The 19,335-nt window shown below is 44.3% G+C and overlaps 1 protein-coding gene across 11 annotated transcripts in view; it reads right to left on the bottom strand.

The window, feature by feature from the left end:
- RGS6 (regulator of G protein signaling 6) overlaps window positions 1–19,335 on the bottom strand; it is a 542,298-nt gene that overhangs the window by 53,138 nt on the left and 469,825 nt on the right. For all 11 annotated transcript variants that reach the window (XM_036098106.2, XM_036098455.2, XM_036098029.2 and 8 more), the window contains exon 13: window positions 5,191–5,301. In XM_036098106.2, coding sequence (XP_035953999.1) covers window positions 5,191–5,301 — 111 coding nt within the window. The remainder of the gene's footprint in view (window positions 1–5,190; window positions 5,302–19,335) is intronic.

The following is a 19,335-nucleotide window of genomic DNA, read 5'->3' as shown; positions in this document are numbered from 1 at the left end:
GTGAGACTTGAAGGAGAAGGGACACCAGCCAGGAGAGGTTCTGAGGAAGCAGGCCAGGAAGAGGCAACACGCAAGAGTCTGGAGTTCAGTAAAATAAAGTTACAAAGAAAACAAACAAATAGGTAGTATGTAGAGGCAAAGAAATTTGTTATCAGCAGATGATAAACTTTGAGGAATTTGGGGAAGGTATAAAGCAGATGGACTGAACTGGTATCAACTGATTGAGAACCACCTATGTCTCTGGGGCCATCTGAAAAGAAATTAGCTGGGTCCCCAACAGAAGCCTGGGAAAACCCCAAGCTCTGAGCAGCAGGACTGGAAGTAGAGGCAGTTGGTGGGCATTGGATGGGGACATATGGAAGAAACTCAGAAATATGGACCAGATTAAAAAAAAACAAAAACAAATATGAACCAGAGGCTCCCTATGGCAGAGAGGGTCTCCTGAGCAAATGGGGGGTGTTTTCTGGCCAGCTGCTAATATGGGTAATAAAACCAGGGAGTAGTGCCTCTGTAATCTCGGGGTGAACAGCCAATAGAGAGGGGAAAAGCATCTCAGCAAAGCAGAGAAACTTCTAAAGACATTCTGGCCTTTTCCCTACTTTTCATTGGTTTCTGCAGTCTAATCAGGCTCCCTAAGACCCCTCAGCAGAAGGGAGCAGAGTGGACTTATTGGGAGCACCGTGGAGAGGAAACTGAAGAACTTCAGAAACCCTGTCAGGATCTGAGACAGAGCAGAGCACCCGGCTTAAGGGACTGTGGAGCTCTACCACCTGTCCTGCTCTGAGAGGGGACCCAGTCTTTCAGTCTGCTCTTGACTCACATGGCCAGGACCCAGAGGGACCCTGCTGACTGACCTATGGCCCCCCAAAACATTCTCAGGTGAAACCCTACAGCCATGTGGATGGCTCAGAGGAGAGCCTGCACTGGGGTGGACGGTGGGGACTCTGTGAACCACACAAGGACTTCTCAAACTGCTGTGCCACAGAACCACCTAGAACACTTGCCAGAAATACAGACACCCAGAACCACCCTGGGGCATCTGTTTTCTTAATGAGCATCCCAGGTAATTCTGATGTACCCTGTATTTTGAAACCACGGACCCCCCCCTGCTGCCCCCCCCCCACCCCACCCCGCCGACCAGTTACTGAGGGAATCCTCATCAGCTACAATCCAGTCCGTCTGGATCAGGGCTGCCCTTTAGAATCACTTGGACAGATGAAAAACAAACAAACAGACAAACAGACAAACCAATGCCCCACTGCCAAAAATTCTGATTTAATTGTCCTAGGGAGGGGACTGGGCATTGTTCTTGTTGTTGTTGTTTGTTTTTTAATAAACTCTCCAGGTGGGGGGCGCCTGGGTGGCTCAGTTGGTTAGGCGACTGCCTTCGGCTCAGGTCATGATCCTGGAGTCCCGGGATCGAGTCCCGCATTGGACTCCCTGCTCAGCAGGGAGTCTGCTTCTCCCTCTGACCCTCCCCCCTCGCATGTGCTCTCTCTCTCTCTCAAATAAATAAATAAATAAATAAAATCTTTAAAAAAAAAAAAAACTCTCCAGGTGGTTCTAATGTATGGCTGGAGTTGACAGCCAAGAGCTTCACTTATGAAAACCAATAGTCCCTCAAATTGCTGGGTATATGAAAAGATGGACTGATCTGCTCTAAACGGTGATTAGTCACAGTGATTGATTCTGTGATAAATGACCCCCAATGAAACAGACTATGTCAGAAATAGAGGGAAAGTATGAAAACAAAACCAAACCAAACCTGTATCACACCCTCAGGGGGATTTAAGAGGATAAATATCAAAAAGACAGAGGAGGCTATTAAGAAAAAGGAGTCCAAGAAATAGTAAGAATTCTTGGAAATGAAAAGTACGATTGTCAACAGGTCCTCCCAAAACTCAGTAGGAAAAGAAAAACTCATGAAGTATAAAGTCACAGAATAGACATTACTGAACACCAAGCCGGAAGCTCTGAAGAGTAATTCAAGGAATTCTATCCTTGAATATAACATAAAAAGACTAAGAGATGGGAATTATAAAAGAGAAAAAGATAAAGAGATACAGCTGCTCCATCCCAGAGGCTCAGAGTTTCTACGAGAGGATTTCCTGAGAAGAGAGGATAAAACAGAAAAAAGAGTATTATGATTAAAAAGAGAGAGAGAGAGAGAAATCCCTTGAGTTAAGGAAATATTGAAATTCTTGGATCAGATTAGAAGGGATGATGTAGGGCACGTCAGAACTATTAGAAAGAAGATACTCATCTACAAACTATTTTTCTTTTAATGTTGATGGAGAAATATTAAGTCCCAAAATGTTGGTTTAAAATATATCAGGTTAATATACCTATCAAGAAGAATGGGATTTGGAGGAGGCAAAGGGAAATTTCTATTTTTTATTTTACATAATTTATTATTATTTGCATGAATTGATGCCATTGATTAAAAATTAAAACAATAGTAAATATGATTAGAATAGAAACTAGAGTAAGGAAAGCTAATACAAAACTTGATTAATAAAGCAAAAATCAGGGAAGAGGAAAAGAAACAAGAAGAACAAGATCAGGAAAACAAGAAATATCAGGAAAAGATAAAATATATAATCCAAGTAAATGTAACTGTTTTCTATCCCAATGTCCAAAGCAAAATACACCACTAGAAAAGTGGGTGAAGAACACAAAACAGTCAAGTCACAAGAGAAAAATGAATATCAACCATGAGAAAAGATTTTCAAGTCTTTCAACAAAGAAGTGGAAAAAAAATGAGATTTTTACTTTAACTTATCACACATGCAAAGACGACAAAGATTGACAATGGTTGAGGATAATGCTTGAGTTGGTGAGGAATGTGGGGAAATGTACACTTTTAAGCTGTGGGCATGAAAAAAATGATATTATTTTGCTTAAGAGGAATCTGGCCATATGAACTAAAATCAAAATAAACATGCCCGTCCTAGCAATTCCACTCCTGGAAGTTTATCCTAAAATAATAATTGGACTTGTGTATAAGGATGTTCTTTGCATCATTGTTTATACTAGCAAAAAAAAAAAAAAAAGGATATAACCTTAATGTTTATGACCTGGGGACTGGTTAAATACATTATACTACACTCATGCAAGGGGACACTGTGTAGTTATTGAAAAAGATAAGGGGGATTTATATGTGTTCCCATGATATATTAATTAAAAAATTATGGGACAATGTATATATAATGAATCCATTTATGCAAAAGAATATGATACTGTATATCCATAAGAATCTAAACTCCTTGAGTTCATGGCACCCTTAGTGTCCCAGCAACTTTTTCATGGTGGCCCTGGGCCAAAAAAACCACGTAACAGCTTTGTTTTTTAAATAGTCAAGTCCAAAGGACTTAATAAATATCTATGTCCTAAAAACTTACTAGCTACAAAGTACCTATAAATTGAAAGAAAAAACAATGTTCACTTCATTCTTAAATAACTACAATGTGGGCCTGTTGAGCACTGTACATCTTCTCAAACTTTGGAATCAAACTGGACCCCAACACGCTCATTTTCTGTTCCATTTTGATTTTTGCACAGTACTTGTCTTTTATCATAGCAACTGCCCTGAAAACCCAGATTTGCAAAGAAAAGAATGTAATATGAAATGCTGAAAACGGTGAAGTATGTTAAGCTAGTACTTTATGCAGTATCGGACACATGTCAGACGTCATGGTGTTTCCCTTAAGGATACAGAATATCCCGGGGTGACCCTGTGAATTCCCTGCAGTGGTCCAGGGTGCCCTGGCTCAGTTTGGGAACCACGGCATTAGACTATAAACAAAGATTCTTTCTGGAAAGTGAGATTGGATGGCTGGGAGAGAGACTTTTCTTTGTTATGTACATCTGACTAGTTTGAACTTTTTATAATAAGCAAAATATAAAAGTCACAAAAGACTTTCATTACTTTTTTAAAAGATTTTTTATTTTATTTTTTTAAGATTCAATTTATTTATTTGAGAGAGAGAGCATGCAGGAGAATGAGTGGGGGAGAGGGGAGAGGGAGAATCAGGATCCCCGCAGAGCAGGGAGCCCGATGTGGGGCTCGATCCCAGGACTCTGGGACCATGACCTGAGCCGAAGGCAGACGCTTAACTGACTGAACCACCCAGGCGCCCCAGACTTTCATTACTTTTTATAAGGTTTTTTTCATTTCCGGATAAGAAACCAGAAAAAGAGCAAGAGTGAAAGCGAATGAGGGAGAGATAAAGAAATGAAAAATGAAATAAAGTCTTCTAGCCGAGGGGCAGAGGGTGAAAGGCACACCACACCAGATGTGTCTGTGCGCTTCCCTCGGTGACTGTGACTCTGATCCAAGTCCCTCTGGGCTTTGGGTCCTGGGCTAGTCAATGAACGCACTACCTTCCCTCACAGGCAAAGAGCTACTTGCAGTCACTCCCCGATAGCAGAGTGATGAAAACCATAGCTCTGGAGCCTGCTGTCTGGGTTCTGACCCTAATTCTGCTACCCACTTGCTGTGTGACCTCGAGCAAGTTCATTAACTCCTCTGTGCCTCAGTTTCCTCATCTGTTCGATGATGCCACTACTGTTTACCTGTTGTGGGGACTCCAGGCAAGACACCATGTGGCAGGTGCTGAGTCCGTGCTCGCTCTTACTATTGTTCCTGCTGCTGTTATATACAAACAAATTGGCTGACAGATTTTTTTCCCTCCAGCAATCAGAACTAGGAAATTGGGGGGCACCTGGGTGGCTGTCGATTGAGCGCTCAACTCTTGGTTTCGGCTGGGGTCCTGATCTCAGGGTCGTGGGATCGAGCCCCGCATCTGTCAGGCTCTGCGCTCAGCAGGAAGTCTGATTCTCTCCCTCTGCCTCTGTACCCCCCTCACTCTTCTCTCTCAAAATGAATGAATAAAATCTTAAAAAAAAAAAGAACTAGGAAATGTGAAGGACTGTCCCCATTATCACGATATCCAAGGGTCAGAGAGAGGTCAGAGGAAGCCACCGAGGATCCATGTACAAAGCGAAGCTATAGGGAGGCAGAACCATGTGTGGGCAGGACTTAGGAGGTAACTTAGGGGTTTCTGTTCTAGTGATAAAAATAGTCAAATTAAAATAGGAAATAAGGTAATCTCACTATCTCATGATTTTTTTCATCACATTTCTTTCCTTCTCGAACATTAAAACTTTTTTTTTTTTTTTTTTTTTTACCTCATCTCTATGTCCCATAAAGTGATATCGTCGCTGATCCAGGGATTGGAGGGCTCAGCTGGCGTGACCAAAGGATCATATTCCACATACTGTTCCGTGTAAGCAATTAAGCTGCAGGAGGGAAGCAAAGAACGCCACTGATTTCCTGTAAAAACTTGTATTCTCTTTTACACAAACATTCTGTCTTTATATAATTCTAAGTTAAAGAGAAAAAACACCTTTACTCCCAATTCTGGGACAAATCCAACTGTTTCCTTCTCATGACGAATGTATCATTTTTGCATTATGCAGTCATAGTTATGTAGGCATTTTATATCTTCTCCCCACTTTACTCTTTACCTGAACCCTGGTGCATCCCTTCCTGGCTGCGCAGGCCTGACGGATACACAGGTCCAAACCTGCCTGTGTATCACCCTCTCACAGAGACTACGGATCTCAGGGCATCCGGGTCACACCAAGGACACTAGAAGCCCTCCAGGCTGCCAGCCAAGTGTTCCTACCTGGGAGACTTCCTTATTACAAAGACTAAAATCCTGATAGACCAAAAGGAGGTAATGCATTATAAGCATTATTCCACAGGGCGACTTAGTTTTTTCAGTTATAATTTAAATGGCCACATAATCTTTTTAAAACAGTAAAATAGTACTAAATGATTTCACACACACAGAAACAGCAATTTTAGCAAAAAAAAACAGAGACTTTTTTTTTCTCCTATCCCTTCTCACAGAGACTTATACTTTCTACTCTTCTATTTCCTTTAGCACTTACCTGTATATTTCTAAATTTGGTTTTTATAGTTGTTCTTGATTATCAATTTTAGATGAGGATTTAACTTTCCCTTCACCGGTCCCCAAATCTCCCACCCCCCACCTCCTCCCATGATCCTCCTAAGAGACATATAATAATTTTTGTTAAATCAGTATTTACTATTGTCCACATTATTAAACTAGATACAAATCGTCTCCTGCTGCACTAAGTAGCATACTACCCTCTTCAAGCGTTCTAACAAATCTGTAAAATGCCTAGCAATAATTTTTCCACATCTTAAACACATTACATAATCGTTGTTCAGTTCTGTCTCCCCGTCTCCCAGAGGTCCTCTCTTCAAAGTCTTGAGTCCTCTCGCTCCAGTCTAGATGGTTGGCTCTACATGCCTGATGTAAAATCACCCTCTTGGGACGTCCTTCACTTCTGTGTGGAGCCCTTGCTTTTCTGGACTTCACTCTGTTTACTGGTTTTACTCCCTGATTGTGTTGAAATACTCCTTGAGTCGTTTCCTAAGAAAGGATGCATAAAGGCTAACTATTTCAAGTCCTTGCAGTGCTAAACATATTTTTATTTTATCTTTATACTTGGCTGACACAGAACCCCAGGGAAAAAATTATCTTCCTTCAGGGTTCTGAGGGTGATGCTCTACTGTGCTTTTTGGCATCCAGTGTTACTGCTGATCCAGTTTGATTCTGGATCCAGTTTGATTCTTGTTCTTTTGCTTAGTGTCTTTCCTCTCTAGAGACAGAGCCTTCTCTTCATTGTTGCAGTGCTCTGAGATTTCACCCTGGCCCTTGATGGTTGTTTTTATTTACTGTGCTGGGTATAAGGTGCAAGAGATTTAAAAAATTTCCCAGAAGTAAGTATTATTTCTTTGCTAATTTCATACCCTTCATTTCCTTGGTCTTCTCTTGCTATAATTCTTTCTAGTTGAACATTGAACATTCTGGATTGGTAATCTAATTTTCTTAAATTTGCCCTGCCATTTTTCATCTTTTTGTCTTTTTGCTTGACAGTCCTTTCCATCTTGTTATTTATATATTTATTTTTTAAATTTGGGCTATCACTTTCTTAAGTTTCCAGAGTTCACTCTTGTTTATCATAGGATCTAGTTCTTGATGTATGGATGAAATATCTTCTGATATCTGATATTAATATTTCTTCTTTTTTAAAAAAGATTTATTTATTTATTTTAGAGACAGAGAGAGAGTGCAAGTGGAGGGGGAGGAGCAGAGGGAGAGGGAGAGAGAGAATCTCAAGCAGACTCCTTGTTGAACATGAAGCCCGAGGCGGGGTTCAATCCCATGACCCTGAGATCATGACCGAGTCGAAATCAAGGGTCGGACACTGAACTGACTGAGCCACCCAGGTGATGCTGATACTAATATTTCTGAGGATATTAATTCCATATTTTTATTTTATTTTATTTTTTTTAATAGTTTTTGGTTCCTCCAAGTCCCTTTTGCTCTTTGTTTGCATCATACTCCATCACATTGGGGTTTCCCTTGAATGTCTGGAAAATCTCTGGACATCCACTTGTGCATCAGAGTAAAATACTAAAACCTGCTTGGAGAACTCAGTGTGTATGTGGACAGGGCTTCACCAGACTTTTCGCTAGAGCTCCAAATGAGGGATTTGGGGGCTTTCCTTGGGGGGCATTGATTTTTCTCTAGAGCAAGGTAAGTAAATGTTTTCTGCAAGACATAGTAAATATTTCAGGTTTTACAGGCCAGATGGTGTCTGTTCCAACTACTCAGCTCTTCTGTTGCAGCAAAAAGCAGTCATAAATAATTCATGAATGAATGTGTGTGACTGGGTTCCAATAAAACTTTATCTGCAAAAACAGTAGAGTGGAGTAGACTTGGCCCACAGGTTGTAGTTTCTTAGGCTCTTGCCTGTGGGCATATACATCTAGCTCCTGGAGGGCTGAGAGCTAGGCAGAGATGGGATGGAAGATCCCACTGTTCAGTATGTTGATCTTCAATTAATTTGCTGTTTTCACCTGGCCATTTATGATGAGAGGTGCCTGAATTCTGAACTGACGTGACTCAGTTTCTCTGGAGAATAAACTGCTCATCTTCTATGGTGGTATAAACTGGGGAGAGATAGTTTTCTAGTGGGGCAGGTATCTAGGGATCCAAAGATCCAGAGACAGACTTTACCCATTCCTCTTGGTTAGCCCCATGCTTTATTCTTGCTCTCCATGGTCTCTGGTACCTTCAAGAGCCAAGAACAAATTTTTTGGGGGGCAATCTGGCTCACTTTGTTATAATACTGACACTCTTAACACGTAGGTTATAATGTTCTTCATTCTGTCCCCAGCCATCTTGGTTTTTTTTTTTTTTAATTAAATTTTGAAATATTTCAGGAATACAGAAAGGCATAAGAATTGTAAGGACATCACCCTTGTCTTCACCACCCAATTTAAAAAAATACAACAGAGACAGGGGCCCATGGTTATACCTTAATTCCATAGACTCTCAATCTGGGAAAAATTTGTTGAAATGGTTAATCCATTAATTTGTTGCCCGTGTCATTCATATAATTTTTATTGCTTTACTTACATGTTGCTTTTGTCTTGAGTGAATTTATTATAATTAATGTAATCATTTCCTTTATAATAGACACAGATTTTAAATTTTTTTTAGTATACATAATGCTGTAGTAGAACACCGTTGTTCACATAGGTTTTTCCATCTTTTGGGGTTATTTATTTAGAATTAACACCCATAAGTGGAATTACTGGACCAAAAGGTATGAATATTTTTATGGTTATCGATCCACAATAAAACTTTTCTCTAAGCACTGCCAACTTGAGTGTCATCAATCTCTTCTGAAATGATAAATTCAGAACCACAGTTCTTACTACTGAATTAGAGGGCAAGCATGGTTAATTACTGCTGTAAGTGTGAAGAAATTAGCCAGCAGCTACATCTCATTGCCACTCAAAAATTGTGGTCCACAAACAGGCAGCTCAGTTATCACCTGAGAGCTTGTAAGAAATGCAGAATCTCAAGTCCCACCCCAGACCTAAAGAATCAGAAACTGCATTTTAACCAGATTCCCCAGGTGATTCATATGCACAGCGAAGTTTGAGAAGCACCACATCTAATTCTTTGATGTTCTGAGGAGCTCAGGGCACACGTTTTATTCATCCAATCAAAATGAAGGAGCCTAGGATACTTCCGGTTTGAAACATGACTGCAGACTTCCCATCACCTCACAGCCTCCTCGCTGTCCCAAGCGTGGGCTGTTGCCTAGTGGAGGTGTAGAAGGAGCATTGGTCCAAGTTGGAAAACCTTGGTTCTCATTCTTGGGTGAGCCATTTAAGTGATCTTTGTCAAGTTCTCCATGTTACATAATGGCCTCGTTGAGCACTCAGGACCATTTGAGAAAAAATGGAAAAGCATTTCAAAAGAATCTTCCAAATCTTCTATACACGTAAGATATGTGATTGCAGTCACCATGTGCAGTGGAGGCATGTTGTCCTTGCTGGGGTACCAGGCAGGCAGTGTGCCCAGACGAGCCTTCATCCCTGAGAGCTTTGTGGCATCTTAAGTCTCTGGGGCAGCACTGTGGCAAGAAGGGTGTTGTGACAGCTTCACAGGGAGCCCTCCCTTTGCCACTTGGGATCATTCTATTCTTTTTGAAAGAAACTGGTTGCACATTAAGGCACATAATAGTTTCCTAGGGCTGCTGTAACCAATGATCACTAACTTGGTGGCTTACAATGATAGAAGTCTACTCTCTCTTACTTCTGGAAACTAGAATTCTGAAATCAAGGTATCAGCAGGCCTATGCTCCCTCTGGGGACTTGAGGGGAAGAATCCTTCCTCGCCTCCTCCAGCTTCGGGTGGCTCCAGGCAGTCCTTGGCTTGTGGATGTGTAACTCCAATCTCTGCCTCCTCTGTCCTCACATGACTTCTCCTCTGGATCTGGGTCTTCTTCCCTTCTCTCTCTTACTTGTCACTGGATTTAGGGTCTGCCAGAATAATCCAGGATGATTTCATCTCAAGATCCTTAATTTACATTTGCAAAGACTCTTTTCCCAGATAAGGTCACATTCACAGTTCCCTCGGATTAGGACTTGCACATACCCTTTTGAGGGCCACTATTCAACCCACTGCAGGGAACGTGAAAGAATCCAGGCATGAGGCTGGAGAGGGCACACTTGACTACCTGACTCCTTTATTCAGACTGGCACAAAAACTAACCAGCAGCTGGTAACCTCAATCCTGTTTCAGGGACAATGAGCCATGTGAGATATGTCTGAGTCATGATGAGGTATTGGGGCTTTCCTGATTATGATGTACTTGGGCATCCATGGAATTCTCAGAATTTAAGATGGTGGATGTAGTCCATGGGGCTCTCCTTAGCGGTGACACCTTTGTCTCCCAGAACATCTGCCCCTGGCCATTCTAATGACCTCAGCCTCCGGTGGCCCCAGTCGCCAATCAAAGACTTCTACTCGAGGAGCCCAAGGCAAAGGGTGTGTGTGTGTAGGGGGGGGAAAGAGTCTTCTAACTAGTTAATTTCAAGTTATGGGGGATTTTTTTTCAACCAGAAATGGATTTCCCACAAGTGATACATAGGGATGGAAAAACAAAATTTCCTCCCCTGCCTTCCTTACCCCTCCTCAGATTTCTGTGAGACAGGCTATGAGCTCTTCCACATGGCCACACCTCATCTGGCGAAGGCAGGTCTGACCAACCATGCCACCCCTAGGTTCCTGGATGGAGCCCAGCAGGAGTGCCTGGGATGGGAGGAGGCAGGGGAGGCTCATGAGAGGCTGGGTGAGAATTCTGAGTAGTTGAGCACTTGGGGGAGCCTGCCTGTTGGTGGCCTGTTATTCATTGCCAGTGAAGACAGCTGTTGTGCTGACCAGCCCAAGGCAGCAACCTTACAGGGCCAGGGAGCAGCTAGGAGGATGTAAGCTGTAGTGAAACATGGGCTCACAGCCAGGTCTCTTTTAGAGAAATTTGGGGATACCTTCAGAGGGTGGAGAGGGGTGGTGAGATTAATGGGTGATGTTGGTTCAAGAGAAGTGGTTGAGAGCCCAAGGAGCGATTTTGTAACCACTGAAGTTAAGAGGGCAAGATAGGACTATGTAACCTGCATTCATTGTGACTAAAGTTGTTCCCATGGCTTCACCGCACGTCATGCCTTCTCAGAACAGGGTTCAGACGGGACCCTAGATATGCGTGGAAGAACATGTGAAGAGAGGGGTAAGAACTTCCTACAGAAATGCCCGACAGTCTGTACCGAAGCAACAGAGCTCAAATCAGGATGATCACTCATCAGTTACCCAGCACCAGTGATGGGCAGCCTTGGTCAGCAGGGAAATTTGTTGTATTGGAAGAGGTACAGCTATTTTGCTAGAGTATAGCTACATAAATAAAGTTGGTAAGAGGCTTTGTAAAGAAAACAGTAAAAATTGTATGGGCATGTGCATTTTGCATGAAATATTTTATTGGTAGAAGTGGGATGTACTGACTGAATCATCAGAATTAGACAGGGTTATTCCAGGACCTTCTGATCAAGCAAGAGACTTGGAATTTTTTTTTTTTTAAGACAGGGAGGGAAGGGGGATGGGCAGAGGGAAAGGGAGAGAGAGAATCTCAAGCAGACTCCCCACTGAGCCAAGAGCCCAAAGTAGGGCTCGATCTCATGATACTGAGATCATGACCTGAGCCAAGATCAAGAGTTGGATATTTAGCCAACTGAGCCACCCAGATGCCCTGAGACTTGGAAAGTTTTAAAGGTATTTTAGAAAGGAAGATCTTGAGATTCTAAGAGGAAGAGAGAGATTGGATGGTATATTAATTTCTAACGGCTGCTATGCAACAAACTGCTACCTACGTGGTGGCTTAAAAAGGGACAAATGTATTATCTTATAGTTCTAAGCGTCAGAAGTCTGAAATGGACATTGTGGGGCTAAAATCAAGGTGTCAGCAGGACCGTGTTCCTTCTGGAGGCTCAAGGGGAGAATCCATTTCCTTGCCTTTTCCCCCTGGTAGAGGTGTCCCATGTTCCTTGGCTCCTGGCCCCCTTCCCTCTTCAAACCCAGCAGTGCCTGGCCAAGGCTGGCTCACACTGCGTCAGTCTGACACGGACCCTTCTGCCTCCCTTGTCTACAACAAGGACTCTCCTGGTTACACTGGGCCTACCTGGATAATCCAGGGTAATCCCCCTGTGTTAGGTTAACTGATTAGTAACCTTAATTCCATCGGCAGATGTAATCTCCCTTTGTCATGTAACCTGACACTTTTACAGAGTCTGGGGATTAGGACCTGGGCACCTTTGAGGGACTATTATTCTGTCTTCCACGGGTGTAATTTGAGAGGCATTTGTGCAGAAGGTGGAGAATGAAGTCACTTAACGGAGGGTGTGGTGGTAGGTAAAAGGTTTGTACCTGGCCTGCGTGGACTTTTTGAGAATGGCAGCAACATGTTTTATTGCATTGTCATTGTTACAACCTATGCAAATAAACTCAGTTTTCATGAATCTATGCTCACCCGTGTCCTGTTTGCCATCACTTCATGGAAAAGACAGGAGATAGCCAAGTGCCTTCTCTTGGAGGTTCCTATGAGTGGCTTTGGCTCTTAGTAGTCTGTTGCCTTAACTCCTCTCCTAGCTTTTGTGGGGCTGATCCTTCTCAGAGAGAGGGGCAGAGAAGGTTAACTCCATAATCAGGGTGACAGAGGACTGAGAGAAGGTGAAAGAATACCCTACCCCAGGAAGAGATGGAAGAGGATCTCCTCTCCCCTAATCTCAACACCACGAGACTGGCCAGAGACAGCACAAGGGGTGGCGTGAAAGCAAGCACTGCCCACCTTGTCCCTGGGCTGGAGGTGTCTTACTTAGGAAGTAACACTTCCAAAGTGGGATACAGAGGAAAGGAACAAAGGGCTGGTTGCCTAGGATAAGACCTAAGCTTCACGCAGAGAGAGTACAAGGCATCTTGTACAGGGGTCTGCATCTGGGCTGTGCAATGCCATTTTTCAGGTGTGAAAAGAGGTACAGATGGAGACAGAAATGTCATCTAGGAATATAGTGAGTGTACTGGGTTGGGTTGACCCTTGTGCTGTGTCTCTTGGGGTCTGAGTGAAGCAGCTAGGGATCCTGGGTGGTGAGAAGCCCTCCAGAATGGGTGAACTAGCCCAGAAGATGTCTCTGCGTTCTTGCTCAGTCTTACCCATCTCCTGAGAATTTCACCCCAACATGTACCCAGGGCTACTTTAGGGGCTGCCAAGTGCTTATAAGCCCTGCTCCCGGCCACAGTTCATCTGTCCAGGAACGGATACCTTACTGACCCAAGCTGGGTTGCTACGCTCTTTCTCTAGCTTCAAGTGTAGAAACTGCAGTTACAAAGTTCAGGGGCTGGAGGCAGTCCTGTTTCCTAACACCTGTCTGTGATGAAAGAGGATGAGGCCAACATGGAAAATGGAACAGGACAAGAGGTGAAGAAGGAGCCTTGGGAATGTTTGGGGCCCTGGCTCCTTTTTTTTTTTTTTTTTTAAGTAGGCTCCACGCCCAGTGTGGAGCCCAACATGGGGCTCGAACTCGCGACTCTGAGATCAAGACCTGAGCCGAGATCAAGAGTCATTCACTCAACCGACTGAGCCACCCAGGTGCGCCCCAGCTCCAGCTATTCTTGAGCCTAGGGGTATTGTTGGCCTTCCCCGAGCTCAACTCTGCAGCTCTTCCTTGTAGCCTGCGGGTGAGCACATGTTCCTTTCAGCGGAACTGGGTTCAAGCTGGGGTTCTATTGCCTGGCAACAAAGCAGTAGAATTGAAAGAAGAAGGTGATGGGAATGTGAAGGGGAGTTCATGGAGGCAGCCCTTTGTAGCATTAGCCAGAGAGCCTTCGTCTCCCCCAGAACATGCACTTCCTTGCAGGGCACAGACAAGATATCAGAGTCTCCTGGAGACACACATAGACAATGAAATGGGCCAGCAGGCAATGAGGGAGGTAGCAGTCCTGTTTGAGTCCAAAGTCAACATCAATGACTACAGGAAGACTTGAGAGAGGACAGGGAGAGCACAGAGAGAGAACAGAGAGGCATGGAAAGAGCTTTGCAGACAGTTGCCGCATAACAGCACACATGGAACGATGTCCACGGATCGTTGGGGGTGGGTGGCACCCAAGCAGAATTGCGAGGTGTTACAGACTGAATTGTGTCCCTCCCAAATTTCATGTTGAAGCTCTACAGGGTGACTGTTTTGAAGATAGGGCCTTTAAGGAGGTCATTAAGGTTAAGTGAGATCATGGGGTGGGGCCCAGATTTGATAGGACTTTGGTCGTAAAGAGAGGAAGAGACACCAGAGTGCTCTCTCCTCTGTGTGTGTGCACAGAGGAGAGGCCATGTAAGGACACAACATGCTAGCCAGGAGGAGAGGCCCCACCAGAAACCAGCCCTGCCGGCACCTCGATCGTAGACTTCCGACCTCCAGAACTGCGAGAAAATAAATGTCTGTTGTTTATGTCACCCAGTCTGTGGTATTTTGTTATGGCCACCTGAGCTGACTAATACAGAAGGAAATGGAAAAGATAAAATAAATACAGGAAATCCGGAGGAAGTCCATTAGGAGCATGGTTTCTCATTGAGCAGTTTTAACATCCTTGTCTCCTTATCTCTGCCTCCTTCTGATTAGTATATGGTGTTGTTATTATCAAAGGCCAAATTCTCACATCATTAGAAGATCCTGACACACCAACCATTGGCAAACGTGCTACCCACCATCATCAGGTGCTTTGAACTGGTTCTTGGGTGAGTATGGAGCTGGCCAATTTATCCCCATAGTCCTTTCCATTTCCTTGTAGAAAGGGGCAGAAATTCACCACCTCGCTGCCAAGGGTAGAGCCCATGGTCAGTCATTCAGTTAACATTATTCAGTACCTACTAGTGCCATGAAATAGTGAACAGCTCTCTGGATCACAGGATGATGCTCACACCGAGCTAATAGCAAAATCATGGCTTCTAACAACTGTGACCAGTAGTCATGGGTTATTTTATACACACACACACACACACACACACATACACACACATATTTTATATATGGGGGCTCATATATATGACATATATATGTTATAGATATTATAGTTGACCCTTGAACAACATGAACAACATGGGGGTTGGGGCACTGAGCCCCCATGAAGTTACAAATCCATCCAAATTTTGACTCCCCCAACACTTAACTGCAAATAGCCTACTGTTGACCAAAACCTTACTGATAATATAAACAATGCATATTTTGTATGTTATATGTATGATGTGTTGTATTCTTACAATAAAGTAAGCAGAGCAAAGAAAATGTTATTAAGAAAATCATAAGAGAAGATGCATTTATAGTACTGTACTATATTTATGAAAACAATCTGTGTATAAGTGGAGTTCAAACTCATGTTGTTCAAGGGTCAACTAACTGTATATATATAATAGGGGGTTATTAATATAGATTGTTGATTAGGTTCTACCTTTGATAAACCTAGAGAGGAGAGAAATAACAAAAGTGAATTTAGAAAACTTCTAGTCCAACCACTTAAAAAAATCTGAGAGAAAAGTTTTAGAATTCATCCTCTCTCCCTTAACAAAAAATAAAGACACAGTTTTGCTACAAATTGTATAGAATATGACAAAAAAAGTAAGACAGGCGAGTTGGAGGAAGAAGTGATGGGTTGAGGGGTGCCTGGAAGGGACGCCTAGAGCAACGCACACATACGGAGTGTGGTCCACAGAGCAGGTGTGGGAGAAGATGGAGACACAGAGTCTGGGGAGACGGACAGTGAGGGATGGCTCGCAGCTGTGGGACAACAAGGCATGGAGTGTAAAGCATTGTGGGACAGTGACCATCATTCCTACTTTAGAAATATAATACAAATGCGCTACAACACTTATTAGGAAACTGGGGCCTCTAAATGGGGAGGAAACCTGGAAACTGAATGTGGAAAAGGTGACTAAGAGAGTGTGTTTGCAGCCCCTTGCATTGCATGTGTGGTTTGCTAGACTCGATTCACTAAAGGGAACCAGGACAGAAAGAGGCTCTGGCTAGAGAGGGAAAGGAAAAGCAAGCAGTACTGCAGAGAAGGAAGAGGAACCTTTGGCTCCCATTCATTCATTCATTCACCCAATTTTTTTTTTCACATTGGAGAAGGTGAGGAAAAGAGAGACTATAAAAAACTCCTAAATTGTGGGTCACCAAGAGAAGATACATTCCATGGAGAAAAGTGGGACGGGTGAAGGGACGTGAGGGTGAATTTAGCCCCTCAGAAAGAAGAGCATATGCCAGGCCAGGTATCTCAGCCCTTCTAGGTTTTGGTCTGGATACAATCGCCCTGGCTATCACATTGCCTCTGATCTTTCCTTCTCTGTCCCCTAAGGTGGGCTGGGAGAAAGGAGAAGCAAGGATCCCACAGTGTCTGGAATCACATAAAAGCAAAGTTGTAACGACCTCTTCGGCCCTTTTTTTCCTTCCCCGAAACTATCATTAAACATTAAGTTCATGGACTTCCATCACCCTAGCAGGTTTTTAATAACCCTTAAGGTATCCAGCTCCTTGCTGTCTTATCTCATTTCGTTAATTACATTTCATGATCGTGGAGGGTTGGGAGGCAGAGAAGGAACCAGCATCCAATTTCAGAGAGCAGCCGCGATCTCGAGATGGGCAAGCAAGATGATGTAAAAAATCAATTCAGCAGTCAGCTGTGATGCACAATGGCTCCCAGGGATAGGGTAAGGACAGCCAAGTACACAGGCAGATAGGGAATGAGACAACTCGATCCCTCTGTGTGGGGCAGTGTGATGTGGCTCTTGCAGTGAGTGGGCATAACTCAGGGCCACTGTGAGTAGGGAGAAATCTGTGCAGATACCCTGCAAAACGTAGAGACTTTTCAGACCACTTGGAACTAAAATGTGTACAGTTTTGCGTTCCCAAATTGATTTGTCAAGTGCTGTAAGGCTTGGGTGAATAAACAAGGGGCTCCATTGAGGACCCTGGCAAAGGACAGTAAGACCTCAATTATTTGGCAATCTCAACTATTGAGGGAATACAGGTGAGATAGATGACCGAAAGGGCCTCTGACTAGATTCTACAATGACATAAACCCGATGCCTCGAGGCTCATCATCTGCATTCAGAAGAGCACACCCCTCGGAAAACACTCTTTACTCTTGCTTTAGGACCAAGGCTAAGGGACTTGGTCATTTGATTTCCTGGTATGGTAGATCAATTTAAAAACAAGTCGCCAGCCCATGAATCTGGTCTGGGCTTGTGACATGTGTTAGCCAATAAAATACAGCAGAAATGACAGAGTGTCAGTTCCAAGCCTCAGGAGGCTTTGCCTGCTTCTACTCTCTCTCCTGGAATTCTGCAATTCCCACGTGAGCAAGGTCAAACTCGCTGGAGGATGAGAGACTGTGTGAGGAAGAGCCCAGTATCCCAGCTGAGGTCATGCTAAACCAGCTGGAGCCAAGCTCACGGAGCTGCCTGCCCGGCCCATGGCTGCACACAGACACGAGCCCGAGCCCAGTGGAGCCGGCTGGGTGGCACGTAATCATGTGAGCAGTAGCAAATGCCCGCTGTTTGAAGCCACTAGGTTTTGAGGTCGGTTGTTACTCAGCGGGATCTAACTGAAACACCTGGTCTGCTGCAGATTGTTGACCGGGAACAAGAAAAAAAACCAACAACCAAACAACTAAAAAGCAGAAACAGAGACTCAAAGGTGGTAATGGTCTGGGGCTGTTTAGGGAAAGGGAAGCAGTTTGTGGCACTTCCTAAGACCCTGATCACTGGTGGTTTTAAAGCACAGTATAAAAGTCATCCAGGAAAATTAACTGAAATATAGTGTCCTTTCTTTAAGAAGGCAAGTTCATGGACCATACTTAAGAAAGATTCTCATGTGGGGGCACTTGGGTGGCGCAGTCAGTTGGGCATGCAACTCTTGGTTTTGGCTCAGGTCATGATCTCAGGGTCGTGAGATCGAGCCCCGTGTCGGGCTCCGTGCTCAGTGCAGAGTCGGCTTGGAGTTTCTCTCTCCCTCTCTCTCTGCCCCTCCTCCCTTCTCTCTCTCTCTACTAAATAAATCAATCTTTAAAAAAAAAAGAAAGAAAAGAAAGAGAAAGATTCTCATTTAAAATAGTTAAGATAAAAGGCTTAAGGTGTTAAACGTTATTTGTCTGGGAGATTCATTTGTGTGTGCAGGGACCATACTATCTGAAGCAAAAATCGGGTAACATCTTAGACAGGACTTTGTATTGCTTCCAGGTGCAAAAGGCAGCGTATGCTGGGAAATGGAGTTTGGTTGCCATGATATTGGCCGTTAGCCACTCATGGTGACAATGGGACGCCGTAGTCAAAACCAGGATGACCCAAGAAGATCTGGGCAGAAGAACCAAATTCTTCCCATATGGCCCTTCCTTCTTCAAAGGTGCCAGATTAGTGGTGCTGACACACAGACGTGGACTGCAGAGCCAGCCTTCATGGGCAGCCTGCAGGGCTCTCTGTGCAGCAGACTGAAGAGAGACAGGGTCGAAGAATTGCATTCACACAAAGCTGCCATCTGCAGGACCAGCTTCACTCCTGGGCTTGCCCTTTGTTGCTTCCTCTGAACACCATACACCCAGTTCATTCCATTCCATGTACCTGAAGCCTGCTCCTTTCCAAGACACCATTAAGCACCACAAGGGTAAATGATAAAAATAATGGCTCACATTCATTGCATGTGTAGTAAGTGCCAAGGACTGGATGAAGCTCATGTCATGGGCGAACTCATTAACCCCGTAAGTTAAGTGCTACTGCTCTCTCTCCTTTAAAGAAGTAGAACAGAGGCACAGAGAGATAAAGCAACCTGCCCAAGGTCACACAGTTAGAAGATGGCAGAGGCAGGATCCCAGCCCTGATGGCTGGCTCCACACCCATCCCCTAAATCGTTCGTCTCTGCTGCTTCAGTAGGCAAGTGTCCTTATTACCTTCCTGGCTGGGTGTGGCCACAACCTTTGACCACAACCCTGAGCCAACCCATCACTCATCACCGGCCCTCACGCCTCTCCCCAACATCAGCTCTCAGGGAACTGTGTGACATGCACTTGTTCTCAGGGGGATGAGGTCCTTTGCCCGACGGCTAATTACCACCCATCACCTGCCGCAGGCCCAGGGAGAGCAGCCCTGGCACGGGGCTGTGTGCGCCCACCTGAGGCAGCTCAGCTTTCAGCTTTGGGGAGCGGAGTGGTGGCACCCCAGGCTAGCTGTCAACACCCCCTCCCCGTCCCCGCCCCCGCGGAGCCGCTAAAGGCCAAGGCTCCAGGCTGCTTTATCTCCTGCTCACACCCGTCTCCTCTCCCTCCTCCTCTCTATCTGGGAGTTTCCTTGTGGTTCT

The sequence above is a fragment of the Halichoerus grypus genome, chromosome 8 (genome assembly GCF_964656455.1).
Source record: "Halichoerus grypus chromosome 8, mHalGry1.hap1.1, whole genome shotgun sequence".
In the NCBI taxonomy this organism is placed as follows: domain Eukaryota; kingdom Metazoa; phylum Chordata; class Mammalia; order Carnivora; family Phocidae; genus Halichoerus; species Halichoerus grypus.
Note: the sequence above shows the minus strand (reverse complement) of the source record. Positions and strands in the feature narration are given on the sequence as shown.